General features: G+C 44.6%; 2 protein-coding genes across 9 annotated transcripts in view; one reads left to right on the top strand and one right to left on the bottom strand.

Moving 5' to 3' along the window:
* Window positions 1-3,850, bottom strand: part of MED15 (mediator complex subunit 15) — a 45,062-nt gene extending 41,212 nt beyond the window's left edge. For 3 of the 4 annotated variants that reach the window (XM_034790739.1, XM_034790740.1, XM_034790743.1), the window contains exon 1: window positions 3,712-3,779. In XM_034790739.1, the coding sequence (XP_034646630.1) occupies window positions 3,712-3,779 (68 nt within the window). Of the gene's footprint in view, window positions 1-3,711 lie in introns of all 4 variants that reach the window. The other variant, XM_034790742.1, reaches the window with a different exon arrangement.
* Window positions 3,851-4,052: 202 nt separating this feature from the next.
* Window positions 4,053-26,727, top strand: KLHL22 (kelch like family member 22). Of its 5 annotated transcripts, XM_034790746.1 has the most exons (8): window positions 7,782-7,928; window positions 10,521-10,800; window positions 13,259-13,424; window positions 14,749-15,467; window positions 18,313-18,505; window positions 20,296-20,529; window positions 25,634-25,706; window positions 26,232-26,727. In XM_034790746.1, exons 2-8 carry the CDS (start codon window positions 10,574-10,576, stop codon window positions 26,408-26,410), a joined length of 1,791 nt encoding a protein of 596 aa, XP_034646637.1. In that variant the 5' UTR covers window positions 7,782-7,928; window positions 10,521-10,573; the 3' UTR covers window positions 26,411-26,727. The 5 variants fall into 5 exon arrangements, with proteins under 5 accessions (XP_034646636.1, XP_034646637.1, XP_034646635.1 ...); XM_034790745.1 differs by lacking the exon at window positions 7,782-7,928 and adding an exon at window positions 4,053-4,310 and having other exon boundaries at window positions 25,634-26,375; XM_034790744.1 differs by having other exon boundaries at window positions 25,634-26,375.
* Window positions 26,728-26,963: the final 236 nt, after the last annotated feature.

Below are 26,963 nucleotides of genomic sequence, written 5' to 3'. Positions count from 1 at the left end.
GCCGATGATTGTTTCCCAACCTCGTCTTTCATTTCTGATATGGGCATTAAAATCTCCCATAACCAGGACAAAATAGTGGTTTGGTATTTCTTTCATTACATTGTTCAATTCTGCATAGAATCTCTCTTTGTCCTCTTCATCTGTATCATTTGTTGGAGCATATGCCTGGATTAGGGTACACTTAATGTGCCGAGAGTGGAATCTAGCTGCCAGTTGTACAGTCACCCTTAATTCTGGCATTTCTTAACTTTGGTGTGTTTGACTTTGCAACCTTAATGTTTTTTAACAGAGATTTTAGATGTACTAGAACATTTAATATACCCAAAGACACCTTTCAGTATGAGCACCTTGTAAGTTTAACTGTTAAAGCCCTAGTGAATTAACAGGCAAATATTACTGCTTTTTACTGACAATTTTACCTTTTTCAATTACCTGGCTCCCATTGATAAGTTTGTTTTTGCAATTGACAGTTTAAGGATCAGTACTTTTCCTTCCCTCTGTACACAATTTAAGAAAGTCATCTCTACATTTTTGTATTTCTGCACTTTTTTAAATGTTAGTAATGAAGAATACTAAACATAAGCACCTTAAATCAATAAAACAGATATATTTTCAACAACTCTTTACTAGGAATAGCATCACCTGCTCCTATTATTAATAATGGCCAATACAAAGTGCAAGCAAATAAGTTTTGTAAAGTGCCCTGAGACTGGAGCAAACTGTTGAAGGGTGCAGGGTTTAGTGATGTGAGTTCTCTACTGGAAACACGCTGTTGCTGGCCATAGGAAGTCTGACAGGAATTTACAGTGAGAATGGACCCTGTGAATTAGAACTCCTATGAAAAGATATAGAGCAAGATGCAATCCATGAGTACCAGGCATCTTTCTATCTAGGTATTTATAGTGTAGAAATAGTGAGTATAATTAAACCAAACAGGGCACCTGTGCAGAGCCCTTATATATTCTGTTCACATTCATCTCATTCAATTCTGCCCTACATGAAGCTTTGAAGGTTTCAAGGGTTGTCCCAAATAGAGCACATTGCAATAATCTTGTTACAAGGGCATGGATCCAAGTACCAAGACATGCACCAGAGAAACTGTCTCAGCCTCCTGAGCAGCCTTAGATGGAAAATGACACATCATGGTATTCTCGGCTGACAGCCAGGAACAGCAATGGATCAAGAGTAACCCAAAGACTGAATCACACTGACAAGTGTGGGACATACACCTCAAACAGAAGACATTCTCAGCCCCCACTCACTCCTCTAACATTTTCCTGTATCTAGGAGCACAGCTTCCATCATATCCAGGATGAGCCTAAGCCATTCTCTACCATATACTTCCTCAGTTCTCTCAAACAGTTGGAAATCCCAGGAATTGTAGTATCCACGTTTAATCAAAAAGAATCATAAGGTCTAAGAGTCATCCACCATTGACAACCCTACTGCTCCTACCAGTTGAAACATGCACATAAATAAGATGGAACCCTGCACAAGACAACCCCCTGCAGGGAAGAATAAGCACCTCTTACTACCCTTTGGAGTTATCAAAAGAGCAAATGTACTGAAGCATCTTCACATCCATTCCCAAAAGCTTTGCAAAGAAAGTCAACAAAACCTAGTGGCCACTGGTATCCAAGGCTATTTATAATTGAAACAAGACTAGCATGGATGTTTTGCTTGTGCCCATACCACCCTCTCATGGCTATCTCCAGCAAATGCCTAAAATCAGACTGATAGACGGAATCCATGTTTGAAATCGCAGTAACAGAAGCTGCATCATTTACCACCTATGCAGATATACCATATCCAAGAGACTCTCTCTAAAAATGGGTCACTTGAATATTTTCATACAAGTTTAAGAATAATTTAAAATAAATTAAAAGTGTGAATATTTGTTAATAGCAAGTAACAGTAATTTTCATCATCTTGTAAAGGTGAACGAGAAGATTTCTGCATGGACTAGTGAGTTTTCAGGACTATTTTGCAAGATCTTGTTAAACACTTTCTACGGTTACAGAACATTTTCCAAAGGAAATCTACATAGTAATTATTTTAATTATTTCCTTTACATGTCAGTTACTTATGACTCAGTGAAGGTGAAAACGGAAGCATAGGAAGAGGAACCAATGCGTGATCAGACCTCAAAAACATTCCTAGGCAACAGCTCCCAACTCTGATACTATATATCACACCGAGCTATTATAACCTCTGGTTGTGGCAAGTCTTATTTTATTCTAACTGCAACAAGATGAAACTGCCAAACTGTAATTTCAGATGTGACACATGAACCCAATCTCTATGAAAGCACTATAATAATGAATCACCAATACCGGCAACAGCATTTTTTTTTTTTAATTAAGATAATATGTAGGGCTACTTTTATGTCTGAGATGTGTTATGTAGTTCAGTGGAGGCACTGTCACTTGTAGAACAAAAAAGATTTTGGACCTGAGGAAAATTGTCAATGCTTAAAATGATAACGCAAAACAGCCCATGAACTGAGAGGGTATTTTAATACTATCTACTTTCCAATTTCCAGAATTTTAAATGTTTAAGTGGTATTCCTTGTTATACAACTATTTTATTTTTAAATTAAGATTTTGTTTGCTAAGACTGATACATTTACTTAATCTGTTATTTTAAGCTTCTCTTGAAGGAATTCATCAGCATCCATATTTTAAATACCACTGACAGAAGACTGCTATAGATTGACATGCACAGACAGGAAAAAAAAAAAGAGTTTAATTGCATTAGCTCCAAGTTTCTTTGCCTCTGCGGATTGTCTTTGTGTAAGACAGGTGACTTCACAGAACAAACTAAAAGTGTAACATATTAGCTCTGAGCACCCAAAAAGCATGCGAGGCACAAGCAAAGCTGCTCTCTACCCTGAATAGTTTATAACCTAAATTCAGACATGAACCTCCATGAAGACCAAAACAAATAAAATAGGATAGGGAACAAGGGTTACAGGAATGAGGCCAGGTGGTTACATTGTGAAACATCTAAACATCATGATAGAAATGTTAAGCCTGTTTGGAATTATTTGCTACCCATAAGCAGCAGAGCAGAGCGTAGGGCCCACACAACCAACGGTTTATTTAACATTGTTCTGAAACCGCAGAGGCTACCAAGTTGGTCAGGAAGCCGCAGGGGGTGGTCAGCAGATCCCACAGAAGAGGCTGTAAGGGAGCTCAGGGGAGAAAGCAGCGTGGCCAGCCTCCCCCAGAGTGTATTCATAGTGGGGAAGAGAAGGGGGGGAATTAGCGCCCCCCCGACAGGCCGCTGGAAGGGGGCAGGAGCAGCGGCGTGGTCGGCTGGCTCCGGATAACTGAGCCGGGGACAGGGAAGCCAGCCCCAGAGACACACAGTCGGGTTGGCGGGGAGAGTGTGGTGGGGCAGCGGGGGCGCGCCACCCCAGAGGCTGCCAGCGGGCAGCAAGGAGGCGGGCAGCCCCTGGGGCCACCCCCACGGGAAGCGGCTGCCGACCAGGACGGGGGCGGCGCAACACGGCAGAAGAGAGGCACATCGGGGCGGCCTGCCAGCTCCAGAGACAGGCGACTGCGGGGAGGGGCCCCCCCTCCGGCTGCAGGGCGAGGAGTGTCCCGGCTGCCCAGCCAGTCTCCCGGCCCGGGCAGCCGAAGTAGGGCGCGTTTGCGGCCTAGGCTGCTCCGCTTCCGCCCCCGCGTCCCCACGGGGCCCCGTACTCACATCTGGCTGACCAGCTTCTGCCGGAAGTTCGCGCTGCGCCAATCGGTCTCCTGCCCAGACACGTCCATCCCCGCTGCTGCTACCGCCGCCGCCGCCGCGAGCCCCAGCCGCCGCCGCCGCGCTTCCCTCCGCCGCTGACGACGATCCGCCACAGGCTAACCCGGAAGTGACATCAACTTCCGGCGCAGTGGGCGCCCTACTGCGCTGGAAAATGAAGTCTCCTTTGGCCTCCTTCTCGCTAACCGTTCTTCCCCCGATGCATGTTGGGAAACGTAGTCCCGCTGCTTCCACATTCACATGGGCCCCCCCGATGCGTGGTGGGAGATGTAGTTCTGTGTGTGGGCCAGGCTCAGAGGTAGGCGGGCTCCGGGCAGTACGGTCCCGGTTGCTCAGCAGCATTAGGCCGGAAGGGAGGCTGCTTAGAGCCCATGGCCCCAGTGCGGCCTTGGTCCCGCAGTGAGGCAGCCCCATCCGAGGCCCTGGGAGTTGAGCGATGCGCAGTTTCCTAGGAGAATTTTATTTTGTCTTCAATCCCTCAAGAGCAAGAGAGGTTTGGGCCTTAGCCCTACAAGCGACTCCACGAAGCTCCCGTCCTGCAGGTATGCAGCGCTCCATTGACTTCAGCGGGGCTTCACATCGATGTAAGGGTTTGCCCAGACAGAGCAGCCTGCACGAATACATTAAGTCAAGTCCATCTATTCAATATTTTCTTTCCCAATAGCCAGAGTGAAGCTGTGTAGGGCATTGTCATGTCCTGCCACTTTGCTGCTGGCCTCCTAAATGGCTTCAGAATTAAAGCCTTCATTTACAAAAATAATAATAGGAGACTATTCTGTTTGACAATTTTGTACCTACTATAGGCCCCTGTGCTTAACTAAGCACATGAGTAGTGTCACCAAATTCACTGGAACTACACACAGGCTTAAAGTTAAGCACGGGATCAGGTTTTTAGTTCCAAGTAACATCACCTCTTACTCATCTCCATACATTTAGCATATGTATAAGTGCTTGCAGAACCAGAGCTTATGATTCCTATAACTACTAGATTAGAGGGGAACATTTCTTTTTTTGTTTGTTTACTTTGTGCATTAGACAGCACTACATATTTGCCTCCTTGCTTCATAGATCAAGAATGGGAAAAGTCAGAGGAATAAAGTAATAAATCTAGTAAAGGCATCAGGAGCAGGCAAAATGGAGCAGAGGTTTACTATATGAGGCAAGATTATGACGGACTTTATGTAGATGAGGAAAAAAAATTAATAGGATGTTGTAAGAGACAGGTAGCTAATGAAAAGATTAAAGAAACACTGATGGAGTGATGGGATGGGAAGTTTACTTTGGGCAGCCTCATTTTTTTAAACCGACTACAGGAGGAAGAGGTGAAAGACATGGAAGCCAGACAAGCCAGTTACAGAAATTAAGGCTAGATGGAGACACACCAGGTGCCCCTCAGAAAGATTTAAAGAGAAGGAAATTCTTCAGGTTAATTGAAATTATTTTCTTCATATGACTTTTACATCTATAATTCATTTAAATGGAAAACTGAAAATGGAAGCATAAGGAAAGAACCAAAGGATGACCTAACAATTAAGAAACATTCCTATGGAGCAGCAATCAGTGGTATTTCTATAGTTCAGGTTCCACGTACTTTTCATAGTAAAAACCTAGTTATGCAAGTTCCAGTTGATTCAAACAGAATCAGGATGAAATTTAGAGCCAATTTAAAGTGTGGGGAGCAATCATCCCAGTCTCAGTAGACTCATTGTACTCTGACACCAAGGTACAATGGCAAATATTCTGAGACAAGCAGCCATGCATGTTGCACTTGTGGTAATGTGGCAAGTATGGGCACCTGCATATTACAAAGGGGAAGCATACAAAGCTTTCAGAGCTATAGCTGCAGAAAACAGCTTGTTAATACGTTTGTAATTATAATACACAGAAAGATGTGGAAAAGGACATGAAAATACATTCCCTGGGCAGGCAAGTTAGAGGTACGAGGTTATGAGATTTCTCTGGCTCAAATAAGACACTGTAGAATTAATCTCTGAGGCAGTAGAGTGGGACGTGGCACACCTCGGAGCATATTTGATAAGGGAAATGTCAACCAAATTGTTCTCACTTTGCTGGTTGTTCACTTAGCAACAGCAGCACATTTAGGAGTAAGACACATGTGGATAGGACCAGTCACTGTAGTGTCTAGGGCTTGAGAAATTTCAGACAGTGAGATAAACATTAATACAAGTGATCAGGCAGTCAAAAAAACCCACACAGGTGAAACTGGTTAGCACACCTTTGTGAGACTGTGAGTATTACTCCACTCTCTGCTGAGTGCAGCACTGGAGTGTCTCAATTCAGGCATGTAGGTGGGTTGCTCTAGTCCAGCAGCAGCTGTGGTTTCTCAGGGGGAGAGAAGGGGCAGAGCAAGGCTGTGTGCTTATATGTTCCTAAGTGCCAGTTTCTTAGCACTATAAACCCCTATACACAAGCTACCATTTCCCTCATTTGGTAAGGGGTTTCTCTCATGTTCTACTGATGTTACTTTCTTAATAAGCTATTTTATCTCTCAATTATGTGGCAATTACTTACATTCAGACTAAGGGACTGATCCTGAAAAGTGTGATGAGTATAGACTTTTTATGAGGAACTTAGAATCATAGAATTATAGCTAAGGAGTGAGGTTTTCACAGGAGACTAAGGGAGTTGTGCCTAACTTGATATGATGCTGTAAAAGGAAGGAAGATAATGAAAGTGTTCAAAGGACATAAGTAGTAGCGTTTTGAGCAGACTAGAAATGGGAGGTCAGACAGGAGATGATTACAATAATTAAGACTATACAGAGTTGATAGATTCTGGTGTCATGGAAAGCAGTGTGGGCAGTGGGATACAAGTTGGATGACTGCCAACCCAATGGCTCTCAACCAGAGGTCTGTGTATCCCTGGGGGTATACAGAGGTCTTCCAGGGGTACATCAACTCATCTAGATATTTACCTAGTTTTACAACAGCCTACATAAAAAGCACTAGCAAAGTCAGTACAAACTAAAATTTCATACAGACAAAATGAGAAAGTAAGCAATTTTTCAGTAATAGTGTGCTGTGACACTTTTGTATTTTTATGTCTGATTTTGTAAGCAAGTAGTTTTTAAGTGAGGTGAAACGTGGGGGTACGCAAGACAAATCAGACTCCTGAAAGGGGTACAGTAGTCTGGAAAGGTTGAGAACCACTGTGCCAGGCTAGCATGATTAAACAATATGATTAAACACAAACAAGCAATTAATTAACTTTCAAAGTAAATTCTATGCTATGTATTAACTGGCAAGTTAGTATGCTTTAAGAATTGCATTGTGTGTACCAAGGTCATTTTAAACAATGTGCCCAAACTAAAATTAGTGTGTAGTAAACCTCCCATATAGAGAATCCCTTAGCGATGTAGATGACCTCAGTCTCAATAAATCCACTCCTATAATTGCACATCAGTGCACAGTGGTGGATTTTCTGAAATAAGCAGCCACACATATCATTCATCTGTGAAAATGTGGTGGACCTAGTCACTTGTAGAACAGAGGGAGAAGCTATGAAAGCTGTGGATGGAGGACAACAGCATGCTAATATGTTTATAGTGAAAAATACTCTGAAAAATATAGAGCAGGAAGATAAAATACATTATACAGCTGGCAAGTTAATGTTTATCAGAGCCAAGGGACTGATAGTTTTGTACTAGGAAGATTTCTGTGACTCACTGCACCCTTTTCCTCCCTTTACAAATAAGTTACCGGTAATAAATCTCTTCTGGAGGAAAAGAAGTGGGTTATGGTGCATGTAGATGTGGTTACACTGCATCATGCTTGATTTTGGAGAAGTCATCCACATTTCTCTCTTTTGCTGGTCATTGATCTATTAGCACTGGCAGCACTTTTAAGATTAAGTGCATTTTTGGATGGAACGGGGACACTGCATTAACCAGAGCAAATGTGCCAGACGCCTATCCGAAAGACACGAGAGATGTCCGGATAGATCTACAAGCCGGCAGATCTACAACCCAGCCAGCCAGAGAGAGGCAATTGGTGAGGGCCCCTTTAAGAAGGGCTTGTGGGCGTAGCCCTCTGTTCAGTCACGTGGGAAGTGCGCTCCGGCCTGACTCTATGGTTGTGCGAAGATGACCCTGGAAGAAGGCGGCGGGGCTGTCGCGAGGCTGGGGCCGGGCGCCGCTGCCGGTAGGTGACCGCAGGGCTGGGTCCAGGTGGGGCGCCCTCTGCCCTCCCCGGGTTTCCAGGCGGGATTCGGGGAGGGGGGGTGACTGCTCTGGGGGGCTGGCTCCAAGGCCCCCGCCGTGGGGGGTGGGGGCCTCCTGACAACTAGCACCCCCTGACTGAGCTGCTGCCCTGCCCCCACCGATAGGGAGACCCCCCCCCGAGGGCGCCCTTGCACGGGGCCCCCACCGCGGTGTGCTGCCCCCCGACACCGGAGTAACTGACTCGCAAGCCTGCTGTCCAGTACACGGAATCCCCCCCGATATTTTAGCCCCACGTCTTCTGGTGCTTCCCCACTCACCCTGCAGCCCTCCTCACCCTTTGCTGGAGAAGGGACTGCCACGGAGAGACATCTGGGTGTGTTTTGTGGTGAGGAAGCGAGACCTGAATAACTGGTGTGCAGCTGTCCTTGTGCTATTTCCTTGTCAGCTCCATTCTGCTGGCGTGTAACACAGCTGCTTATTTTCCTAGAGTTGAGACGTGCTCAAAGCGTTGATGGGAGCCAATAGCGGTACTGGTTCGCTCTAGTCTTGCCTGTGGGAACAAGGATCAAATAAATGACCACTTAAAGCCATTTCTATTATTGACATTAGTGAGTCTGAGAACGCTTTTAATTCACCACAGGAAACATAAAGTCTTCTGCAGTGCTGTTCCCACAGCTTTAGAAGTATCGTTACAACGACAATTAGGATAAAGGCATAGAGGTTAAAGGTGAATGAGCAATCAACATTGTCCTTCAGGTGCCATGAAAAGCAAAGCCACAGTTTGGGCTGGAACCTGGACTCTGACACCTGCTAGGAGCCCAGACTCCAGCCCAGGTGGGAATGTCTACGGTGCTGTCTTTGGCCATGTAGTGCAAGCCCCACACCCTAGTCAGTTGACTGGGGCTTTGATAACCACTGCTACAGGTGGTGGTTTGTTTTCTTTGTAGAGTATATAGAAGGGAATCTCATTGAAAAGTCAAATCTCAGTCCTACCTGTTTCAGAGTAGCAGCTGGGTTAGTCTGTATCCGCAAACAGAACAGGAGTCCTTGTGGCACCTTAGAGACTAACACATTTATTTGAGCATAAGGTTTTGTGGGCTACAACCCACTTCTTCGGATGCCTATAGTGCTCTCTATTGGTAGAGCAGAGACTGGATTCCATTGTTCTAAATGCAAAGAAGATTCTTTAGCCAGACTGCTGACCATGTGCTGTTCTGATTTTGAGTTTCTAGCTCCAAAACTAATGTAGCTAGTAGTCCCAAGGGCCACTATAGTTTCATCACTAAGTCCTGACAAAGCAGTCATGCAATAGGGTTGTTAACTATGATATCCTGCGTTATCTGGACTGTGTACCTTGCGACGTGGATGGTAAACACTAGTAAATTCAGTGGGAGTTTTGCCATTAACTTCAGTGGAGCCAAGATTTTTCCCATGATCTATAGCAGTGGTTCTGAAACTTTTTTTTCGCAGACCACTTGAAAATTGCTGTGGGTCTCAGCAGACCACTTAATGATCTTTCCAAATGCTGTTTGTACCATTAGCTAACTATTGTAAAGCGCTTTGGATAATAGCGCTATATTAAAAAAAAAAAAACCTTAATAATAATTAAAGTTTTTTTTGTTCTACAAATAAAAGCACACAATTCATATTTGAATATCTGTAGTCTTCCCTTTCTAATGCGATGGATGTGCCCTCTCTTCCCCGCTGGGGCTGGGATGGAGGGGGGTCTCTCCCCTGCCACCCGAGCCACAGAGCTGAGACTGGGAAGGAGGGCCATCTCTCCTCGGCAACTGCAGCCCTGGAGCTGGGGAAAGTCACCTCCTTCTCCGCCTGCCACAGCCCTGCACATCCCAATTTGCAGCTTTCAAATTTTCTCAGCATAATTTTGCAGTAAATACTATATAGGTAAAATGTAGAGCTGTGGGAGTAATGTAGTTTAGACAATATTGTATCATGGAGATTTCTTCCTTTTAAATGTTCCACTGATTCTAGAGACTGGGAATTGTTTAGAAGTTCAATTCTTCCTGAAAGTTGTCTTTATATTCCCACTTTAGTAACCTTCTAGAAAAACAGTGCCAATTTCGACAGCAAAAGCGTGCTCTCACAGCACTGAAAATTCATAGCCAAAGTTGTAAAAGGCCAATATAGTCTCCAATCGCCTTACTTCCTTCCTTTCCTTGATTAGCCGTGCGTGTAGGGAACTTAGCCCTGGGCCAAGAAGGGGCATTTGTGGAAATGTGCTCAGCTGATGTAAAAAAGCAGACAAGGAAAAAATACAACAAAACAAGTCCTTTGATTTACCCTGGTAAACTAAAGATGGGGACTCAATTTGCAGCTTCTGTTACAGCAAAGGTATCTAAGAACACTGTGCAGCTGGGAATTTGGTAAATGAAAGCGACATTTTGCTCCAAACTCTGCTCTTGGTGTAAATCCAAAATAATCTCATTCGGGTAAAACCGCATTTTAAGGTCTCTCCATTGTACTTAAGGGTTGGTGTGTTTTGCTGACTGTGATAAGTTAAAATGCTGTTAATCAGCAAACACAAACTTTTGCTATTTTTCTTGTCTCACAGAATTCATCTGGCTATAACTGGTGGCTGTAAGGTACTGAGCATTTCTGCTTGTGATGGCAGAGGATCAGGAGCTGACTCAGCCATGCAAGACTCCCCTGGAGCCCTCCCTCCAGCAGTGCACCAGCAACACTTACCGCAGTGCAGAGCACTCCCAGTCCTTACTCAGTGGCCTGGTAGCTCTCCGAGATAGTGGCATCCTTTTTGATGTAGTCCTGGTAGTGGAAGGGAAACCTATCGAAGCTCATCGGATACTTCTAGCTGCATCATGTGACTATTTCAGGTGAGTCCAGTGTCACTGTGAATCTGTAACCAACATCTTTCTCAATATGACTCAAACAAGAAAAAAAATTCTGAATTGTGGATGGACTTCAATCTTTCTTCCCCTCGGATTCCCCGTCCTTTCCCAAGTTGTACTATGTGGCATACCATGCTTTATTCACAACACTTTAATGCCTGCCCATTGCAGTCTGGAGGCCTATCCATGGAGGAATGAAAGAAATAGAAATTCAGCCGTATCTTGGAGTATCCTTATCCTTGTGCATTTAAAATCAGACCCTTAAGATGAGTTGAATGCATTTAAAATATTTAATTTGTCCCTGTTCATTTTTCTTTTGTATGACTTTAAAAATAAAGCTAATCTCGCATTATTCCACATTTAGTTTTGCTTCCAGGTGCCTCCATTTCACTCAGAACCCATAATAATTGGAGGACATAGCGGTGCCTGTTTTATACGTGCCCCATTCGTTAGAAGTACGACACTGCATTCTACAGAGCTGTTAAAGTTCTATTGGCATCAACAAGATTTGGCCCATTACAGTAATTTCATAATACATAGCAAGTTATAAAACATGTTGTGGGAAGTAATGGTCCTAAGTGCTGTTGATGTAACTTGGGAGGGACAATCCAACTCCTGATGTAGTCAATGGGAGTCTTTCTATTGATTTTAAGGGGAGTTGCAGCAGCCCTTAGTTCCTAAAAATTAAAAACTGAAAAGTCACATCTCACATCATAGATTTAATGTCCCGCAACTTTTCAGTTCCAAAACCACATTAGTTCTAGTGAGTGGCACCCAAAAGTGGGACAAGTCATTCTTTTTAACCAATCTCATTTGGAGTAATATCACACTGATCCAAAACACACTCCCAGATTTCAGCTCTGAGCACGTTTAGAGCAAATTGGTTTCTTTGCATTCCTGATGGTGCACTTGAAGATTCTGTCTACTTCAAACAACTCCTACTTCTTCAACCCACAAAGCCTGATGTAACAGCCATCATCTTTCTAGACAAGGATTGCATGGGACTTCCTTAGGACCCCATCGACACTGCTTTGGGGTAGGTTGCAGTTGAATGATGTGAAGCACTCCTTTCCCTTCCTAGCAGCTAAGGGTATGTCTACACTGCATAGTGTACCTGTGTCCAGCCATTCATGCCTGCGGAGCTGTGCTTGTCAAGCTTGCTTATGAATGCCCCATGGCTTGTCCACACAGTCACTGTATTGACAGATTTCTGATGTTCTGATTTCTGGAAATTGGGGTTGCTTATGGTGCATGGGAGGTGAGTAGGAACTTGGGAATTAGGCCAGAACACACACACACCAGGAATTATTGAGATAGTCCATCAATGCTATCCCACATGAACCCTTAGCTGTGTCTTTGTCGCAAAGAGGGAGGGCAGAGATGTGTGATACAGTGAAACAAGAGCTTATACCTGTATTCGCCATAAAACGCATGTGCTGAGAACATAGAACTATGTCCATATATATATATATATATATATCTCTCATAGAACTGGAAGGGACTCCGAAAGGTCACGAGTCCAGCCCCCTGCCTTCACTAGCAGGACCAAGTACTGATTTTGCCCCAGATCCCTAAGTGGCCCCCTCAAGGATTGAACTCACAACCCTGGGTTTAGCAGGCCAATGCTCAAACCACTGAGCTGTCCCTTCCCTCATAGAGACACATGCCTGAGGGCTTTGTGTGGATGGTAGGGGGAATTGGGCTTAAACATGTTTCAGAGTCTGTCAGACCTGCAATGTAGACATTTAATGGGCTTGTTCACCTTCGAACTGAGTGCATTCACTTCTCTATCACCCCAGCCCTTTCTGGAAGAGAACACAATAGCATCTGAATCGATGGGTCCTTTGTAGCAATAAAGCACTGTTGCTAGGCTAGCACACTTCAATGGCTATTTTAAACTTCTTTAAAAACAAGGGCTTATAACATGAACACTAAAATCTTTAAAGACAATGATCCCAGTGGGGGATGCAGGAGTCTTTATGCTTTCTTATTTGCTTTTACTTAATGTATTTAATTATTTATTTTAATTATTTCAATGAGGGAGGGTTTTATGTTTTACGGGGCTCCCAGTGCTTAATGGGGAAGCAATTTATAAGGTTAAACTAATGCAAGGATGCACAGGGAGAATATGTGTACAGATAAGCACTGGTTAACCAAAGCTTAACTATGCCTTCTGGATTTTCAGAGCCAGCTAGGTGGTGTCTCTTTACTGCATTCTGAAAAGGCTGTGTTCTGGGTTTCCAGTTCCAAAACTGTATAGCCCAGCATATTTCCTGGAGTACTGGATTTGGGAAAAGGCATGGAGGCTTTGCAAAGCTATCTGTCCAGTTAGCCATCTGACTGAGTATTTTGGATGTCCCCAGAACAATATGGCTAAGCTGGGTTGAACTGTACATAGCTTTGGTACATCTCCAGTGTAGCGTGTACCTTTTTCTTTCTACAGAGGAATGTTTGCTGGTGGTCTAAGAGAGATGGAACAGGAAGAGATTCGTATTCATGGAGTCTCCTTCAATGCTATGTGTAAAATCCTGAACTTCATATACACCTCTGAACTGGAACTCAGCCTGAACAATGTGCAAGAAACGCTAACTGCTGCCTGCCAACTTCAGGTGAGGGATTGGGAGATGGAGCAAGAAGACACAGGGAAAAATGGGACCAATAAGGAATGGGGACACTCGGGAATAAATGGGAGAGGTTGAAGAGGTGAATAAACACAATAGAGGGGGAGTAAAGGGCAGGGGCTTTTCTGTCTATATATGTGGATTTGACTAAAACTTTTTTCTGAGTGCCCTAAACTGTGGAGTAAGGGCTTGTCTGCACTTGCAGTGGTGCAGCTGCAGCACTTAGTGAAGATGCTTCTCCACCCGCCCTCCCGTTAACATAGCACTGTCTACACTGGAGGTTAGGTGTGATGCTCAGGCATGTGGATTTTCCACATTCCTGAGTGACGTAGTTAAACCAACGTAAGTTTGTAGTGTAGGCCAGGGCTTTGTAAATAGCTAGAGATGTGTATAAACTGGGTTTGGATGGATGTGTTGTTTATATAAGTAGTTTTATGTGTTTATTTATAATTTTTCACCATTTTATCCAGTGTGTGACTCTTTTATAGTGGTTGACTTCCCTGATGTGCTCAGTAACCCCTTACCTGCTTAGTGACTCCCCAAGGGAGATTCTGTTAAGAGTTCCTACATTATGATCTACATTAAAGACCTAACTTCCTTCTTCTGAAACTATATTGGTGCTGCAGCCTCTCAGGCTCCCATCTGCAGTATAAAGGCTGATTCACAGACCCACTATGGATGGAACTGTGATCCCAGTTGCTACAAGTACAGTGGCTCTTGTTTTGCCATCAAGACAGTTTTTGCTTCTTTTATTTCCCACACTATACATGCTGTGGTATTAGATTACATACTCACTAGACATTTACTCTTATTAACCTTTGTGGAGTCAACAGAAGTTTGTCATGTATAGCAAAGAACTTTTCTGCTATCTCCTGGTGTCCAGAAGCAATGTCATACTGTACTCAGTAAAGTATGTAAAATACATTAGATTTCCTTGCAAAAGGTTTCTTCTGCATTTGAATGATACAGCTCAGCTTACTATCCTGTTGTGCCTTTTGCATACCGGTTAATCTGTCTGGAAACAGAAGAACTATATTCTGTTCATCTACAAACCCACAGTGGATCATATTCACGTCATCTTTGGTGAAAGCCATGGTCAACAGTACTCAATTAATCTATCAGTTTTTATTTCCAGCCAGTACTGATAACAGCCAGAGACCACTGTCAGCCTTCTTGGTGACAGGTGTTCCCTGCAATTTATTACAACTTCCTCAGCTTGGGTCTTCCATACTCTTATGAATCTGGTCTCTCCAGTGTAAGACAAGATTTGTTTATTTCAGTAAAAAAAAAAAATCTGCTTTGTTTCTTGTAGATTCCAGAAGTCATTAAGTTCTGTTGTGATTTTCTCATGTCCTGGGTGGATGAAGAGAACATCCTGGATGTATACAAATTAGCGGACCTCTTTGACTTGAATCAGTTGAGTGAGCAGCTGGACTCCTACATTCTCAAGAACTTTGTAGCTTTCTCAAAGACAGAGATATACCGCCAGCTACCCCTGGAGAAGGTCTACTCCCTACTGAGCAGCAACCTCTTGGAGGTCAACTGTGAGAATGAGGTTTATGAAGGAGCGCTTCTGTACCATTACACCCTAGAACAGGTAGAGACAGATCAGGTCTCACTGATGGAGCCTCCTAAGCTACTGGAAACAGTCCGCTTCCCCCTGATGGAGCTCCAGATCCTGCAAAGGCTCCATGACAAATTAAGCCCATGTCCATTAAGAGAGACTGTAGCCGATGCACTAATGTACCACAAGAATGAATGTCTTCAGCCCATGCTTCAAAGCTCACAGACACAGGTGAGATCAGAGTTCCACTGTGTAGTGGGCTTTGGAGGGATGCATTCTACTCCATCCACAGCCCTCAGCGACCAAGCCAAGTACTTGAACCCCCTATTGGGAGAGTGGAGGCACTTTACTGCTGCATTAGCCCCCAGAATGTCCAACCAAGGAATCGCTGTTTTCAACAACTTTGTATACTTGATTGGGGGAGATAACAACGTACGAGGTTTTCGAGCAGAGTCCAGGTGTTGGAGGTAAGAGGAGACTACTTCTGCCACCATTATTTTTTACCAGCCAATTACTATTCCCTGAGTCGGGCAGTCACTTTTGCAGTGCACATGATAGCTGGCCAGAAAAGTTGGGAATTGTACTGAGACCTCATTGAAAGAAAGTGCAAGGACTAAGGAAGACCAACCTGATTCTAAAGGAGGAAGCTTTCTGTTTGTGCATGCTTCATTTGCTAATCAACCACAAAGGGGAAAGCAAATGTAGCAACATTACACAACAGCTCTGTTGAGTTGTTGTAAAATATTCTTGAGTTCTGAGCACGGGACTGGGAGCCAGGAACTCCTGTGTGCTGATCTTGACTCTGACACAAACTCCCTCTGTTACCTCGGTTGATTTTCTTACCTTCTCTCATCTGTAAAATGGGAATAATATTTACCACCCTGTAGGGTCGTTGTGAGGCTTAATTAGGTTAATGTTTGTATAGCACTTTGAAGTCAGATGTGCTACTGTATGTAAGTATGAAGTCTTATGTGTTTGCCTGAATAGGGCAGGAATGGAAACTCGTTAACTGTTTCTGAAGAGAGAACTCTTCCTCCCTTCTTAGACAGAGGGGAAATGTCAGAATGATGGTCTGCAGCAGTGAATTAGGATAATCAAAAATTCAAAGTTGTAGTGTATGCAAATCTGATATAAAAGGCAAGTGATTTAAGGAGCACAGCTATGAAACACTTCAAACACAATTGTACCATCGGTTGATTATTTTGAATTGGTGTGTGGAATGCCATTAATGAGCATCCTGCTACTTCCCAAGATTGAATCACAACTAAATAATGATGTAAAAAAAAAAAGTCTTAAATTTTAAGTTAAAAAATTACAGTTGAGCCTGGTAACAGTTTTGGAGGTTTTTTTAAGTTCCATTGAGATCAGGCTTTTTTCTAGATTTTAATGCCCGTTACGTGGTTAAACAGGTGTATTACAAGCCCTGTGTCTGACAACATCCTTTTGTCTGCAAACTAGTGATTTTTTTTTTTTTAATAGGTTTTAGTCCAGTTGTTCTTATGTTTGTCATATGCAAGATTAATTTAAGTTCCTGCGATTGCATTCAGGCTGCTCCTGTAATGAAGATTTCCATATTTTATCTGGAATTGATATTTGGGGGTGAAAGCTAAAGTTGAAAAGGTTGAAGTACCTGTGATAGATTGTCATCCCCCCGGGGTGCAGTCTTGAAGCCGTTGGAACCTCTGTGTCCCCTAACAATTCAACTAGGTTGGCCTTTCTCACATTGCTCTGCTGATACGCAGCCAGCCTCTCCAGGGACTGTTATCCCCCAACGCAATTGCCACACACCCAACTGAGTTACCTGAACGCTTTATCTAAGCTACTCAAGGATCAATTATATAAGCACCAGCCAATTTCTTAGCTCCCCAGCCTTTCACTCCTACTGGAGTATAAACCCAGAATTATACTGTCTTGCACTGCACTGGGATCTGTATAGTGCAAGCTCATTAATAGAGTTCACTCCACCCTTGCTGTGGGGAAGATAGGCAACAATCCTGTGTTAACCAAGCTGAGATTTTCCCAAACACTTCACTCAGAAACCCACGGGTTATGATAAAACATAAAACAAGTTTATTAACTACAGAAAGATAGATTTTAAGTGATAACAAATTAAAGCTGGTTACCTAGGAAATTAAACAAAAACACAAACTAAGCCCAATATACTAGATAGGATTTGAATCAGCAATATACAAGTAGTCCAGCAAGTTGCCATACACAAGCTAGAAATCCCTTTAACCTGGGACCAGTACTTCTCCCATTTTAATCTTTGTTCATCAGGTGTGCTCTTGTGTAGGGAGTGAGGCCCAGAAGTGATGTCACTCCCCATCTTTTATAGCCTTTCCATATGGTAGGAACTCTTTGTTCCAAGCTAAGTTCCCGGCCCAGTTTGTGGAAGAATACAGGTACCAAAATGGAGTTCATTATCATGTGGTCTGATCATATGCCCTTGCATGCCTTGCTGAGTCATAGCAGCCCTTCTCCATACGCTGTCTGGAGCATTTTTTGGGAAGGCTCACCAGGTGCAGGATAAGCTTCTCCCAAAGCCTATTGTTTTCCTTATTGGACCATTACCTTGAATGGGCCCTTCACAATCAGCTGTCTAGACTGGAAGCATCTTGCCTAGTGGATGTCACCCAGGTGTAACCACATTTGAAATACAGATACAAAGTCAATATTCATAACTCCAGATACAAAAATGATACATGACTCCAAATAGGATAATCGAATTCAGCAAATCATAACTTTTCCAATGAGACCTCACATGACACATTCTGTACAAGGTGCATCATAATTGTCATAATTACATTATATTCATACTACTATGAAGAATATGAGGTGCAGAGTGTCCAAGTACCTTCTTACCAGCAGATACTGGAACAAATCAAAGAAGCTCCAAATGTTCATGCCCTTCCTGGCCTCTCGAATTCCCAGGTACAATCTTTGTGCTATTATTAGCCAATTTTCACATTGTGGAATCATTGCAAACCAACAAGGTTGATGGTATGTAGACTGGCAGTGGTGCAAAGGATACTGGAAACAGTAGACGTGTACAACATGATTATATTTGCTAATGCATTCTTCTTCAAAATAGAATAAAAACTTAGCTGATAAATATATTTTGATATGAATGGCCAAATTTCACTCTAGTGAATTGCACCTACTTACAGAGAAGCTGAATTTGGGCCAAAGAGAAGGCACTGGTCTAGATCTATGTGGTGCTAACCCATGTTCCAGCAATGACCGTGTCCATGTCTCAGTACTCTGTGGTGGATTTGTGTTTGGTAACCCAGTTTGGTCATATTCCTTTGCAAGGTACGACCCACGACACAACAAATGGTTCCAGATCCAGTCCCTGCAGCAAGAGCATGCTGACCTCTGTGTCTGTGTTGTGGACAAATATATATATGCTGTCGCAGGGCGAGACTATCATGAAGACCTAAGGGAGGTAGAGAGGTATGATCCAAAAACCAACACGTGGGAATACATGGCACCGCTGAGGAAGGAGGTAAGGAATGCACATGCCAGGAAACGCTAATAAGCTCCCTTAATGTTTGCCTTCATCTTTCCTAAATGCTTTTTGCTACTTTTCTCAAGCATACCTCTCAATCTGCAAAAATTCTGGTGGCTGTCAGTCGCTTCTGTGTATGGCACAAAAAATAGTAAGAAGGATGCTTAAAATATCACTGGATCTGCTTCTTTGTCATGGGTATGTTCTCTCTAACTGATATAAAATGCTAGGCTTTAAAAATTAAATCAGATTGAGACACTAATTTTGCATTTGCACATAATCAAGGTAAACGTCCTATGTGCATGACAGAGGTTAGTTTGGGTGTAATATTAAGCCAGTATACCTTTCTGTGAGTGGTTGAGAGGTATGTTCTGAAGTGGCAGCTCCATAGAAGTTGGAAGTTTGTATTATACTTTCCAAAGAAAAGTAGTTCCTAAATAATGTAGGATCTGATCCAGAGAGGTACTGAGAACCTGCAAGTCCCATCAGTTTTAGTCAAAGTTGCAGGTGCTCTATATGTCTCAGGATCAAGCCCAAAAGTGGTATGGGCAGAGAGGGAAAAAATCCCTAAGTGTATGAGTACCAGGGACAATGTACGTATGACCTCCCATTGAAATTAGGTGCTTGTCTTCCTGTTTTCTTACTAGTTTCCCCCTGTAAATGTTAACTTTGTTTACAAAAAAATTTAACATTTAATTTTATGCTGGTGAAAGGTGCCTGATTCATAGCCTTGGAGAATGAAGGCCTCTGTTTATTCCCAGAATGGATACAGCTTGGGCAGCAGTAGTGCAAGCTTCCCCCATCTCAGCCCTGATCTGAAAGGAGTACCTCTAGGGTGATAGGGTAAGTCAGTCTCTATGGCCCATTCAGTCGTTGGCCACTGTTCTGAGACTGCACGCAAAGGTGCCAGTGGTGGAGGCTTATGTGATGTGACTCTCAAACAAGGGTGCCGATGGTGGAGGTTTATGTGATGTGGCCATCAGCTCTCGGTGAACTAAATTGAGACCACTGCACTCTTTTGAGATAAGACACTGAACAGCCGCTTACATAGTATTTATCCTTAACCAGCCAAGAAGTGCTATTTTTAGGTCTCTAACAGACTGTCACAAAACAAGGAGGACACAAATAAAAACTTCATGCAAAAGTTCTTGATGACCATTTTGGCTAGGAAAGAGAAGTAAAATTCTAATTAACCTTTTCAAGAAATTATGCTGAATCCTACTGTAGCAGGTTAACAATACAAAATAAAACCACTTCACAATGCTTCTTATCTGAAAACCTCAAGTCACTTTACAAACACGTAAGTATTATTCCCATTTTACAGATGGGGAATGGAGGCACAGAGAGGTGAAATGACGACTTGCCTGAGGTCACAAATAACAAATCAGTTTGGGAATAGAACCCAGGTCTTATGACTTGCTCAAGTTCTATCCACTAGGCTATTCTGCCTTTCTGATAACATTGTTAAAACTTCTGTAAGACTTAATTTCTACACAGGGCTTCAAAAAAGGCAAGGGAGGAAAGCAGTGGTATTGAAGAGGTGCTAATTCAGGAGCAATTCTACTTAATTTCAGTTCAAGGACTGATCCTCACACCTATGGAACAATAGCGTACATAGAATCCTTCCAAATGTTGGCTTCTAAGTAATCAGAGGAAGACACCATCTCTGATGTCATGTATTGCCAGGAGATTTATATTCCATACTTACTTACTGTGCTTGAAGCTGGAGGAAACACAAAAAATGAAACCTGTTATTCCCCTCTTTGCCTTTTTTTGTGATGGTGTAGGTGTACGCACATGCTGGAGCAGCATTGGATGGAAAGATGTATATTACATGTGGGAGGAGAGGAGATGATTATTTGAAGGAACTACACTGTTATGATCCAGGGGCTGATCGCTGGGACAGCTTAGCTGATGGTCCAGTCAGACGTGCCTGGCATGGGATGGCTGCACTCCTGGGAAAGCTGTACGTGATTGGAGGTAGCAACAATGACTCTGGCTATAGGAGAGATGTTCACCAGGTGAGATGATGTAATGGCTATTTCCTGCCGGGACACGTGACACTCGCATTGTGTCATCATACCTTCCTCCCATTGAGCATAAACACAAAACTACCAGCCACACACTAACTACTGGGCTGCCTCTCCTCCATCTAACTGACAAACATTGCAGTGCTTTACTTACTACTCCCACCCCTGCATGCAGTCTCTTGACTCCACCAACATTAAAACTCTTAGGCCTTGGCTACACTTGCAGATGTACAGCGCTGTGAGTTAAACCTGACCAGGGCCGGCTCCAGGCACTAGCGCAGCATGCAGGTGCTTGGGGCATCCAATGGAAAGGGGTGACATGTCTGGGTCTTCGGCAGCAGGTCCCTCGGTCCCTCTCCGAGGGAAGGACCAGCCGCCGAATTGTCGCCGAAGAATGAAGCTGCCAAAGTGCTGCCAATCGCGTCTTTTTTTTTTTTCCCTCTCTCTCTCTCTTCGCCGTGCTTGGGGCAGCAAAAAAGCTGGAGCCGGCCCTGAACCTGAATTCATGCAGCTGAGTAGGGAAAGCGCTGCAGTCTGTCCACACTGACAGCTGCCCAGCTCACTGTCATGGCCACATTTGCGGCAATTGCAGCGCTATTGGAGCGGTGCATTATGGGCAGCTATCCCACGGAGCACCTTTTCCCATTCTGGCGCTGTGGGTTGTGGGAAGGGGGCGTGGGTGCGGGGGATTCTGGGTCCTGTCCCAATGCCCCGTGATGCATCGCTTCGCATCCCAGAAATCCCTTTGTTTCCATCCACCTTTGGCACCATATTTCAACGGTTTCTGTGCAACGCGATCTGTCTGCGGGAAATGGAGTCCGAACTGCTGAGGCGTATGCTGACAAGTCTCGCCAGCATGTCACGTTTGGCTGTCGAACTATTCCTTAACATCCAAAGTGACAGTGAGGGTGAGGACTCTGACGATGCTATTGAGCCGCATAACGCGTACGACACGAAATTGCTTGTGGCATTCACGGACTTGCTCAGCACCGTGGAACGCCGCTTCTGGGCTCGGGAAACAAGCACCGAGTGGTGGGATCACATCGTCATGGAAGTCTGGGATGACGAGCAGTGGCTGCAGAACTTTTGGATGAGAAAAGCCACTTTCATGGGATTGTGTGAGGAGCTCGCCCCCATCCTGCGGCGCAAGGACACGAGATTGAGAGCTGCCCTGCCAGTGGAGAAGCAGGTGGCTATTGCAATCTGGAAGCTAGCAACTCCAGACAGCTACCGGTCGGTCGCAAACCAGTTTGGAGTGGGAAAGTCGACCGTTGGAATCGTGTTGATGCAAGTTTGCAAGGCCATTAATCGCATCCTACTCAGAAGAACCATGACTCTGGGTAACGTGCAGGAAATAGTGGATGGCTTTGCACAAATGGGGTTCCCTAACTATGGAGGGGCGATAGATGGGACGCACATTCCTATTCTGGCATCACCCCACCTAGGATCCGAGTACATTAATCGGAAGGGGTATTTCTCTATGGTTCTCCAGGCGCTTGTGGATCACCGTGGGCGTTTCATTGACATTAACATAGGCTGGCCTGGAAAGGTGCATGACGCACGCATCTTTTGGAACACTTGGCTGTTCAGGAAGATGCAGACCGGGACTTTTTTCCCAGAGCGGAAGATCACGGTAGGGGAAGTTGAAATGCCAATTGAGATCCTTGGAATTCCGCTTATCCGTTAATGCCATGGCTCATGAAACCCTACACAGGGAGCCTTGACAGCAGCAAGGAATGGTTCAACTACAGGCTGAGCTGGTGCCGAATGACTGTGGAGTGTGCCTTTGGCCGTTTAAAGGCCTGCTGGTGATCTCTGTATGGGAAGCTGGACTTGACCGAAAACAGCATCGCCGCGGTTATATCCGCGTGCTGCGCCCTCGATAATATTTGTGAAGGGAAGGGTGAAAGCTTCACTCAGGCATGGACCGCCGAGGTTCAACACCTGGAGGCTGAATTTGCACAGCCAGAGAGCAGGGCTATTACAGGGGCCCAGCGCGGGGCTGCAAGGATTACGGATGCCTTGAGGGAGCAATTTGAGGCTGAAAACCAGCAGTGATATCTGGTGCCCTGCACGGGAGTGAAGTGCAGTAGTTCCAATCTTTAGGAATCCGTGTTTGCTAAGCAGACTTGCAGTGCCTGTTTATTTCCTGGGCTAAGGAGTCTTTTACTTTATGCAATAATAAAGAATGTTTTCAAAGCCAAAGAATCCATTTATTGAAAAGAAAAAAAAAATATTTATTGAAAAGAAACAAGGGGGTGGAGTGGGGAACAGTACAATCACAGATTCACGTATGTCCTGTCGGGTGGGCTGTGCAGTGAGTGCTGCACTTCAGGACAGCTATACTGCATGGTGATGGGGGTTGACTGCAGAGGGTATGGGTCGTGGTTTTCAGGAATGGGTGGTGAAGATACTGGTGTTGGAGGCAGCGGGTGGCGTGAAGAACACGGAAGTTGGGGAAAGTGAGTTGGAGGTGACAGTGGGGCACAACGGAAAGAGTTTTGGGACAAGGGCTGTGGTGGGGAGGGTGGCGTTTGCGTTTGTGGTACTGCTCCTTCTGCATGGCTACCAGCTCCTGGATAGCGTCTGCTTGGTGCTCCAGGATGCTTATGAGCCTATCAGTGCTTTGCTTCCGGTGCGCGGTGCTTTGCCGCCGGTGCGCTGTGTTTTCCTGGCGGATCCTGCTTTCTCTCTCCCTCCAGTTCTGTGCTTTCTCATTCTCTTTAATAGATTGCCGCATCATTTCTTGCAGCATGTCGTCTTTGCTTTTTTGCGGTCTCTTCCTGAATTTTTGCAGTCTCTGAGCAGGCGATAAGAGGGCTGGCTGAGGTCTCAAGGTTGATGCAGCTGTATAGGCAAAATGCAACGTTTAACAGAGGCAGTATTGTTTATACCAGACAGAGTAATGATTCCCCCCACACTTAAGGAGTAGAAAACACACAGGGTCTACACAATAGCATAATTTTCCCGTCCGAAACAGAGCGCACACATCCCACGGAAGCCTCAAAATGGTGAGTAAGGGGGACTGATTGTTTCAGGGCTGCACTGTCCTCTGGGTTTCTGTGCCTTGGGGAGAGCCAGCAGCTTCAGGGGGCACCTACACTGAACACTGTCACAACATTTTCCACAGGAGTTAGTCCTGGACGATATCTCGCTGCTGAGGGTGACCTGGGAAGCAAGGGAGGGTCTTCTACTGCAATGTGGCTTCTGCCCTGGCCCATATGCAGCTTGCCTGTGTGCAGCAATGGTCCCCCCGCCCCTCGCGGCACAGTGGCGCGGACAGGTTAGCCTGGCAAGGACAAGGACCACGGTGGCTCTCCCGATTAACTTGTGCAAGCACATTGCACACATTCTGGATGAACATTCAAGGAGATTACCAAGGCCGATTACCGCGATGTGATAAACCACATCAACGCACTATTCCGCATCTAGGCATGCATGCCTAACCATCCTCTCCCAAAGAGCCCGCACCAAAAAAATTCTTTCCCGGGGGAAAAAAAACCCGCTTACTGGGAACCTGCTCTTCTGTTTGTCCTCCACCAGGTACCGGCCGCTGCGACTGGCTACCTTCCTCCTGGCTCGAGAAGAGCTCCTGGCTGCATGGCTCCAGGGATTCCGGGGTGTCTCCATCCGGCCCACCACCATCACTCCCGTTTTCCTCCTCCTCTTCCTCCTCTTCCTCCTCTCCCCCTCCCCCCGCCATCGGCTCTGAAGTGTCCATGGTGGTGCTCGGAGGGGAGATGGGGTTAACCCCTAGTATCGCATCCAGCTCTTTGTAGAATCGGCAGGTCGCGGGGGGAGCACCCGAGCGGCCGTTTGCGTCGCGGGCTTTGCGGTAGGCACTCCGCAGCTCCCTCACTTTAATCCTGCACTGCAAGGCGTCCCAGTCATGGCCCCTTTCCATTATGTCCTTTGATATCTTCCTGAAGGTATCGTAATTCCTACGGCTGGAGTGTAGCTGGGACTGTACAGCTTCTTCCCACCAAACACTGATGAGGTCCAGCAACTTGCCATTGCTCCATGCTGGGGCTTGCTTGGCGCGTGGAGGAATGGTCACCTGGAAAGATTCGCTGATAACACTCCACCCCACGCCGGGCTGAACAAACGGGAAGGGGATTTTTAAAATTCCCGGGGAATGTAAAGGGTGTGTCACATGGTTGGTTACCTGAGCCAGGGCAGTAGACTTTGAACTGATGACCAGAGTGGCCAGAACAGGCATTGTGGGATACTGCCGAATAATTCTGGTGGCCATTCCCAGAGCATTGGGCGGCCACACTGGTGCCGCAGCGCTGCAGCAGCAGCGCAATACTTGCTATTCCTCTCGGAGTGGTGGAGTACGTGCAATGCTGCAACCACGGAGATACAGCGCTGCAAATGCCTTGCCAGTGTGGACGGAGAGTGAGTTACAGCACTGGGGGGGAGCCTTTACAGCGCTGTAACTCGCAAATGTAGCCAAGGCCTTAGTCCTTTTGGCTTCTTTTAATTTAAAAAAAAATCGGTGGTGGACATTCAACTGGGCAGTGCCTTGGCAATAGCAACTAAGCGCTCTGGGTATTTTCCAGCAAGGCAAATCTAAATTCTGTAGCACTCTGGTGTGGCAGACTAGAAACTCTGCAGCAGCTTAATTAAAACTAAAAGAATTGTTATGTTTTTAAACGAATAATATGAAATTAAGCCAATTATCATTCAGTAGTTTTGATTTTAATTCAATTTTACACTATCCCCACACTTTTTGATTTTTTGATATGTCAAGTGCGTTGGTACTAAATGCATAACTGTTTCAGAGACAGTGTCTTGAGGAAGGTGGAGGTTTTAGCACTTGATTGGGAGCAATTGCGTTTTAGCATTTGTGGTGGCATAGAATTGAGACACATTTGTTAGATATTTCTACTAAAATGAATCAGTAGTGAAAAAGTTAGCAATGTTGGGATTGATCTTTGACATTTACACATAATACCCATTGTGTCATAATATTGTACAACTATGTAATAATAATATTGTACACAATGGCAGACACCCATTCCATGTAGAAATTTTTAATGTTTCTTAAAGGAATAAGTTGCCTTGCCTCTTTTATTTCTTTATATTCTTACAGGTTGCCTGCTACAGCACAAGTACTGATCAGTGGGCAAATGTGTGCCCTCTACCTGCAGGGCACGGAGAGCCAGGTATTGCTGTCTTAGCCAATAGAATCTATGTCTTGGGGGGCAGATCCCACAATCGAGGGATCCGGATGGACTATGTCCATATTTATGAAGCTGAGAAAGACTGCTGGGAGGAAGGTCCCCAGTTGGAGGATGATATTTCTGGGATGGCTGCCTGTGTCCTCACTCTGCCTAGGGCTATTCTAATGGAGACAGAGAGGTGGACTCCAGAATGGAACCCAGACCGACTACAGCATCACCCAGACTTTGCCTCTGAGGTTATGAGTGTGTCAGACTGGGAGGAATTTGATAATTCAAGTGAAGATTAAGGACCTGAGGATTTTTTTTCAGGGCGGGAAGGAAATTAAGGCTTGGGGAAATTGTTTAGAAACTTTTTAATGTCTTTGGTATAACATACGTTGAATCAATATTTAAACATTTGGAAACTTAAATGTTCGGTACAAAAGGCCTTCTGCATTCTCTCTATTTACCACAAAGCAGCAGTGTGAAAGCAACCAAAGAACTTTCTTTCTTTTTTTCAATTAAAAGGCAGAGGTTTTTGTCCTTTGAAGGGGCCGCTTGTTAACCCACAGCATGGACAAAGGAAGCACCAAAGATCTAGCTTGGCTAGCTCCTTTGCTTCAGACTTTCAGCATGAAATCACTTCCTTGTTCCTCTGTAATGCTCCTGTCAGCATAAAATCTAATGGCCAGGAAGATACAACCTAGTGTCTGTCCCCTGTGTCAGTTGTCAGTCCGCTGTCACGCCGTGAGAGTGAGTGAGTGCTGTAGCAGTGACAGCAGCAAGAACGTTGGTTCGAACCCTTCTCCCATCTGGGCATGCAGCCATCATAACAGGCTTAGAAACTGTGATCTGACTCCCGCTTCTGAATTACTATACTGCAGGCTTTGTCAACAAGGTGGAAGACTTCTAGAAAAATGATCTTTGTACTGGTTATGGTAATCTCTTTAATCAGATGAACTTTTACAGATACCATTTGTTCACAAATGAAATAATAAATCCTTGTGGGAACTTTTTATTGTTATTATTTTTGTTGGTTATTGTTTTTTCCCCACCAGAATGTGGCAACCTAAAACTTGGAGGGCCAAATTCATTGCTTCATTAAGGTCAGTGAAGTTACACCAGTAACTACTTTGGCCCAATTATGTTGTTTTTTATCTTCACTTATATGCTTAGAAAGTGAAAAAAAATATTGTTTTGCAATGGCATAAGGGGAAAAGGGGAAAAAAACCTCAACTAAGGTTTACACTGCCACTTTCA

Source organism: Trachemys scripta, chromosome 15 (assembly GCF_013100865.1).
Source record: "Trachemys scripta elegans isolate TJP31775 chromosome 15, CAS_Tse_1.0, whole genome shotgun sequence".
NCBI classification, from domain to species: Eukaryota; Metazoa; Chordata; order Testudines; family Emydidae; genus Trachemys; species Trachemys scripta.
The sequence above is the reverse complement of the archived record's forward strand: the minus strand, read 5'-3'. Positions and strand labels throughout refer to the sequence as shown.